This window comes from Etheostoma spectabile, chromosome 8, assembly GCF_008692095.1.
Source record: "Etheostoma spectabile isolate EspeVRDwgs_2016 chromosome 8, UIUC_Espe_1.0, whole genome shotgun sequence".
Classification (NCBI taxonomy): domain Eukaryota; kingdom Metazoa; phylum Chordata; class Actinopteri; order Perciformes; family Percidae; genus Etheostoma; species Etheostoma spectabile.
Window position 1 is genome coordinate 16,438,083 of NC_045740.1, and position 7,788 is coordinate 16,445,870.

The following is a 7,788-nucleotide window of genomic DNA, read 5'->3' on the forward strand; positions in this document are numbered from 1 at the left end:
CTCAGAGAATTTGGCCCACCCATGACAGAGAGAGAGAGACATCATGGCTTTCAAACGAGCAAAGTGGCAGTCTGCACCAAGGCTGAATTTTGGGAAAGAGACTTCAGATACAGTATTGGGGACCACTAAGGTCTATATAAAAATAGACCTTCAGATACAGTATTGGGGACACTAGGTCTATATAAAAGACTTCAGATACAGTATTGGGACCACTAAGGTCTATATAAAAGACTTCGATACAGTATTAGGGACCACTAAGGTCTATATAAAAGAGACTTCAGATACAGTATTAGGGACCACTAAGGTCTATATAAAAGAGACTTCAGATACAGTATTAGGGACCACTAAGGTCTTATAAAAGAGACTTAAGATACATATTAGGACCACTAAGGTCTATAAAAGAGACTTAGTACAGTATTAGGGACCACTAAGGTCTATATAAAAGACTATATACAGTATTAGGGACCTGTACACACTAGGTCTATATAAAAGCATCCAAAGAGCACCAAGTCATGGGACCTTTAGATGAGCCCTTGATGCACCCGCTGACGTGGTTTTCTAAGATTAGTGGCTGCATTCTTTGTAAGAAAATGGCATTCCCTTCAAGGGATTTACTTGCTGTTTATTAACATAAAGTTAAAATAAGAAATATGAAACATACATAGATCAAGCAAGAGTTAAAAAAAAAAGAAGCTCCATGAACACGTTGTTTTGGAAGTAGCTGCTGTATTTACTCCACCTGTATGCCAATGCAGCTGTTCACAGGGTTCAACAATTTAACTCTTATTTATTACTCTTACTTATTACGGAGAGACTGTGGTTGGGGGCGGCAACGAACACGGATTATTTTATTAATATTATTACAGCTAATTGATTCATGAGTGTGTCTGAAAAATGTCAGAAAATAGTGGAAAACGGCCCTTGCAAATTTCCCAGATCCCACAGTAACCATCAGACCAACGCGCTAAAAACCCCAAGGCTATTTCATCTACAATGAAACAAAACAGAGAAAAACCAGAAAATCGCTGTTGAGAAGCTGAAACCGGCAACTGGCTTTTTGTTTTTGTTTGAATGAATTAATGTTGGTCATGCCTTTAAATCAGTGGCGCAATGTGAAAACACTGGACTAATGTTTGCATTCACATGACACCCCGTCACTGCGCCTTTTGTACAGAGACAAGCCAGAACCAAGGTCTAATAAATCCTTGAACTGATCCAACCGGTCATTTCAAGTTTGCACGTCAGGTTGAAAAGTCACGCAATTATTTCAAATCGACAGACCTCAGTATGCAGCGGTTAATGGATCGGACATCTAAAAACTTTTTTTTTTTTTTTTTAATTCTCAGAGTTCCTCCAGTGTGTTTTCTGTCTCCTGGCTGGCTTTATGGTAATGCTAAATACATACAATACAATACAATGATGGCAGACAGGCCTTTCTCTGGTCAGGGACAGCCCTCAGACAGTAATACATCAAATGCGGGGGCTCCATGGAGGAAGACAATCCTGTGACTCAAACCATGTTTGCTATGCAACTTTTTTATGGATTTAGCATGCTTCTCATTCTCCCAATGTTTAAGGCTGTGACTGCACAAAGCTTTTGTAGCAAAAAATAAAGGCACTTAACAAAATACACATTGGGAAAACATGAGTTTCCTCGAATGTATTTTCTATGATTTAAAAAAGAAAACTGGACTATGTGGGTTCTGAGTAACAATGTTGCATCACCAGAGACCAGCTACCAAAGCGTTTTTTTGCATCTGCCTAACCACACTTACAACCCTGCGAACATCCCTGACAAATGCTCTTTCTTCGGTATCTGAGGTTTTGAAAAGTGCATACTTATATATAATCTTTTTTTTCTTTTTAAATTGCATGAAAACACACCGCTGCACAGATGTGGCTCTCGTAGTTTGCAGTGTCTAAAAGAAATGGCCTCTGTTTTTTTCCAAGTATTGAGTTACTCCTGTCTGAACCTGGATGGTGCCGTGTTAATGATGCCAGAGTCCTGCTTGTGGGACCAAACATCAGTTCTCCATCGTATGGAGGTGGAGAGAAAGTCTCTTCACTCAGAGAACCAAAGTCACAACGCACCCATTACAATTCAAGCAGTTATGCTGACACGCAATAATGTGGCAGTGATGGATCTAACTCTCATTTAACAAAGCAGATAACAATGCACAGACATGATCTGTGATTGAACCTGGTCTTTCAGATATGCAGCGTTGACTAATGAGCATTAATCACCGATGTGAGCAGCTGATGTTGACAAAGACAGAGCGTTAGTAACTGTCAGCAACACAGGGAAATTGATGGCATTTTTCTACTACATGGTACCTGCTCGACACGCCTCCACTCTACTTTTTTGGTTTCCAATACAAAAAAAAGCCCCTGGTACCTGCTAAAAGGTACTTATTTTACCTCAGTCGAGGTTCCAAGCGAGCTGAGATGATACCAAAAAGTGACGCGAAAACCTGCCGACTACCGTTTGGTCGGAGAGAATCGTCAAAAACAACTGTGTCATCATTGCTAGTGACAGACGGGGGTGTCCTGCAGTGTTTAAGCAGTTTATCCAGTTTATCAGGTGGTTATTTGTTTTTTGCGGCCTCCAGCTTCTTTTGAAACTAACTTTGTCTTCTGGCCGAGAATCAAAAACAACACACCTTTGATATTCGGTGTGCGTGTCGCGTTAGGACGCCGCAGTTTCCTGCTGTGAGCCGCGCCCGGCTGAGGGGGTAGGCTGCTAATCTGCAACGGAAAAATGAGGATGGGGCACCGCGGCCGAGTCCAGCAGGTACCATGTAATGGGAAAACGTCATTACTGTTTCCAATAAGGTGTCACGGATCAACTCTGATGGCTGAGGTTCACAGATGCCACAGAAACGATTAACCATGGAATGCAAAGTGTAGCTAACACTGTATAATGGGGCTTTTAAATGAGAAGAGAAACATTAGAGGAAGTCAGTATTTGATTCAGCACCCTTGACGTGCTACTGAGGTTAGGCCTGTCACGATAACAAATTTTGCTGGATGATAAATTGTCCCAGAAATTATTGCGATAAACGATTATATTGTCATTCTGAGACCATTTTCATCTAATATAATGAAAATGGTATAATAATGAAGGAACACCTTTTTAAAGATCAATAGGCCTACATCTTATTTAACCCTGAAACTGGAAGACATTTTATACATCTGCCAAATGGCGAGTAAAGGTTTGTACCAAAATAGTTCTGGTTTCAGCCTTAACTCTGGCAAAGGTGCAGCTACTTTCTTGGACTCCTCTGCAGGTCGGAGCTTTGCGGGGGCAGGCCGACACACACACACACACACACACACACACACCACCACCACACACACACACACACACACACACACACACACACACAACTTCTGTTTACTGATAGCTATCGTCTACCTCAGGCTAATTCATTAGCTAGTTGTTTTTGGCAGCCAGTCTTCCAAAAGAAAGCACAATGAAATTAAACCGTTGACCGACAAGCAGGTAAAGGAAGCCGTCCACCGTCCGGGAGCCTCTGACAGCGGACAGCTGTAGGCTTGTTAATGTTCTGTGCATCGTCAGACGCATGCAGCCACTTTCCTGAGAGCGCTTGCGAGACTGCCAAGTCCACAGCAGCCTGTGGCGTTTATGTCCGAGCCTGCCTCCACCGCCAGGTTGTCAAATGTGTGGTTCGGAATGAAAGGGAGAAGACAGGACGCTGAGTAACACGGGGGATATCGCTCATGTAGGCCTACTTTCTTCTTTTTTTTGACGGTGCCTTGCATTTCATCTGTCTCTTTCTCTCTCTCTCTCTCTCTCTCCGCCAGGGTTCCCGCCTTCCCACACAAAGACCACGCGTGGTCATCCAGTCTCTTTGGTAGAGAGAGAGAGAAGGAAAACGACCAAGCATGCAAATGGAAATTATTGCGGCCGGAAATATTATGGAGCTCATCGTTTTTATCATACGAATAATTGATTTATTGACTAAAGCGACAGGCCTAGCTGAGCTTCCATTCCTCTGCATTCCACATGGCGTGGTTAACATTTCATCTTTCATTTCCTGCTTTTGACGGGAGGCCATTGTCCATCTATTAAAACAAATCATTAGCCTGAGACTTGATTATCAGTTTTTAAGTCTATTACATGTGCTTTATATAATCTAATTCGGCTTAACCGATTCATTTGGCTGTGATTACTGGAGAGTGTAATTCTTACACATCAACACCCTCAACGCCTACGTCCTGTATGCTTCTGCATGTGGCATCCTCAATCTAATGATGCAGAGCAAGGCTCACTGGGAATTATTTTCCTGTCTAGTTGTATGGTCTATAAAATTGTAATGAAAAAACGGCAATCAGCGTTTCCCAAAGCCCAAGACGACGTCCTGAAATGCCTAATTTTGTCCACAGCTCGAAGATATTCAGTTTAATGTCACAGAGAAGCGAATAAACCAGATAATATTCACATTTAAAAAGTTGGAATCAGAGGATTTGTACTCAAACTGATTAGAATCCATTATAAAAAATATTTGGCGATGAATCCATTGTAATGTAATAATCCTTGCCGCTCTAATGCAGAGCACTCCTTCCACGCTTTGCCTTCTGGTCTGCACATGCTGTACTTTTCAAAATCTAAAAGAGTGAAGATTTCCTATAATAAAAAATGATCTATGTCACTCAGGGGATTCATGTTGCATGCTGAGTCTAAGCAGGTATAAGTCCTCAACGATAAAGAAGAAGGAAACTGAGACTACATTATGTGAGCAGTTTGCATGTGAATTTACAGCCTGTGTTAAAGGCAAGGCCAGGCGGCTCGACCATTTCTGCGTGTAAATCAGTCTGGGACTCAAACCCTTCAGCATTTCTTCACATGCATTGTTTCACTTCTCCTAAAAAACACAGCACAGCCTGTCCACAACCCATGGGCTATAGGTCATCACAGAGATCAGGGGTAAATACTGCTTAATGACTTTCACAGATCTAGGGCAGACGTGTGATGTAAACCTCCCACAGCTCCAGGCCTGTGCAGCGCTCCCTACTGGTGTACAATGGTCTAGACACACAAAGACACAGAGACACACACAGACACACAAAGACAGACACACAGAAACAGACACACATACAGGCACACATAGACAGACAGAGATACACAGAGACAGACATAGAAACACATAAACAGACAGAGACAGCCATAGACACACAGACACAGACACACACAGGCATACAGAGACACACAGAGACACACACAGACAGACGCAGAGACATGCACACAGAGACACACAAACACACACACAAAAGATACTACCGCCGTCAGTTTACCAGAAATTTTACACTCTATAGATTTATGAGAGGACTAAATAAAGAGATCGTTCTCTACATATGTCCCACATGTGATTGCGTGACAGTGGAAAGCACCAAGAGCAGCTGCAAGGACCTTGAATAAAAGATAAAAAGTTGACGGTTGTTGCTGCCAGGAACAACCTAATGTGTAAATTCATTAAGAAAGCATAAAGGAAACTCTGCTCGGAATATGATTAGCAGCGGCAGGGATGCAGAAATGCCCACCCTTCCTCCAGGAAACTTCAAAGACTTTTGTTCCCAGATGCATGCACACACATACACACCCTGTTAAATCAGTATTCATGTTACGTTGTTATATTAACATTATAAGTAGCTGGCTTAAATTGCCATTCCAAATGAGGCAGAGATTAGTCAAAAACCTGATATCTGCGAGGTTCAGTCAGGCAGCCTGGAGGATGTAATGCTGGACAAACCTGCCGGAATTTAGTTTGCACACCTTCTGTATTTATAGCTCTCCAGATGGACATGTTCACCTTCTGGTAATGGATGGAGGACCTTTCATGTAGGCTTTACATACACCAGTGATGAAAAAACGACAGCTGATTTCTTTGATTCCCTTTGCTAAATCATACTACTACGTGTCGTGGTACACGTGTGGTGTAAGAGAAGCCTTTAATCGTCAAAGTGATCTTCCGGTCAAGACGTCAGATGCCACAGATGGTGTCAGGACTGCAGTCCCGGGGCCAGCTGGCCCTGCAGCCTTAACACTCGCTGCAAAGTAGCCTAAGCTGCCTGAACCGGTGGATGAAAACGCGGTCCTATATGTCTGGATGGATAATTACAAATAGAGATGTATAATTAGAAAAGCATAGACTGACAACCTGGCTTCACAGTGTTCCCAATTATCATATTCCATTTAACCAGTAATGACTGCCAACCTGCCTGGAAATAGGAATTAATTATAGCCTAATAATAATAAAAAATCTACTCGATTTGTAGAGCATGTCCTTACTGTTCTGAAGGTTAAAAAAAAAAAAAATGTTTGAGTGAGTTTATCTTCCTGCAATACCTCCCAGTTTACAAATGCAATTACTTTAAGAATAAAAAGGAAATAAGTGACAGTTACGCAAGGTGCAAAGCGTTCTCAGAAGTGGATAGGCTGCTCTCAAGTGCCAGACTGGCGCCGATAATATAAATCTGGATTGATCGGGGAGGCATCGCGAGCCACTCCTCCAAAAGAAAAATAAGAAAAACGCGGACACGCTTTTTTAAACTTTGGACCGACGGAGCGTTTAGGAAAACAAGGAAATCAGGGGGTTTTACACCTTGCCCCCACAAGTGGCTCGGCTTTCATCCTGCCGGCACTTGTATCCTGTTAATTATTACAACACAGTTAGAGTCTCTTTATTGAAAGCAGCCTGTATGCAACGCCTGAGAAGAATTTTTAAAATATCCATCCAAAATGGTTAATTGGGACTGTTTCCTTCGATTGAGTTGGAAAACAACTCGAAAAAACAGCAGCAACGTGTCCGGCCGTCGTCACGCCGCAGCGCCGAGCGTTTTAGCTCCTTTAATGTGTTTATATAAAAAAAAAAAATAAATAAATAAAAAAAAAAATAAAAAAAAAATAAGCAAACAGAAACAATCACTTACTTTTGGCTTCTTCATATGGAACGAGAAGAGTAAATCCAGTGTGTGCGAAAGCCTATTTTATTTTACTTCTACGGGGAGGAAAGGGGTTGTCATCATCCTGTGTGCACATATCCAATGCCTAAGTCAGCGGTATCCAAGCAGAGGAGGAGAAGAAGAAGAAGAAGAAGAAGGAGAAGAAGAAAGGGAGAAGAAGAAAAGGAAGAAGGAGAGGAGGAGGAAACGCGGCGAACAAATGTGAAATCAAACTTTCTGCCGTTCCAACCTGTGGGCTAATGGCGTGTGGCATCTGCATCTAGCCCATCTAAACGACATAGATCCAGCACTGAGGGCTCGCAGGGACAGCGCGCTGAGGGAGGGAGGGAGCCTTTATAATGAAGAGCCGCCCTCTGACGAGCCGCAATGTGAAAGGGTTCACTCCAAAACCACCACTGCCAATATAAACAGATTCAGATCAGACATGAGAAACAGTTTAGAGCTCCCCTGTGCTGGTTGATCAGCAGTCACTCCGGTTTGACTACTCATTTAACGCGGAAAAAGACCCTTAAAGTTTGACATTTCCTTCCGTTTTAACTGGTTTTAACTTGAAGTGATCTCTTGTTGTCTTTTTTTTTTTGCCTCTCCCATGCACGCAGAAACACACACACACACACACACACACGCGCACGCGCGCACACAGAATATTTTTTGCAGAACACATTCTGCATATGATTGTCAGGTTTCAACGTGTTAAATGACACTCAAATATTGTATGTTAAGAAGTGTTCCTTGCAAAGTTACAACACAGCAAACCGCAACATGTTAAATCATGTTGCGGTTTGCTGTATTGTAACTTTAATA

At 42.3% G+C, this 7,788-nt stretch overlaps 1 protein-coding gene across 2 annotated transcripts in view; it reads right to left on the reverse strand.

Moving 5' to 3' along the window:
* Positions 1 to 7,305, reverse strand: part of kitlga (kit ligand a) — a 36,110-nt gene extending 28,805 nt beyond the window's left edge. The window contains exon 1 of one of the 2 annotated variants that reach the window (XR_004332984.1): positions 6,952 to 7,305. Coding sequence is in view for 1 of the 2 variants with exons in the window: in XM_032523015.1 (XP_032378906.1) it covers positions 7,214 to 7,243 (30 nt within the window). In the remaining variant the exon portion in view is untranslated. The remainder of the gene's footprint in view (positions 1 to 6,951) is intronic. The other variant, XM_032523015.1, reaches the window with a different exon arrangement.
* Between the last annotated feature and the right edge of the window lie 483 nt (positions 7,306 to 7,788).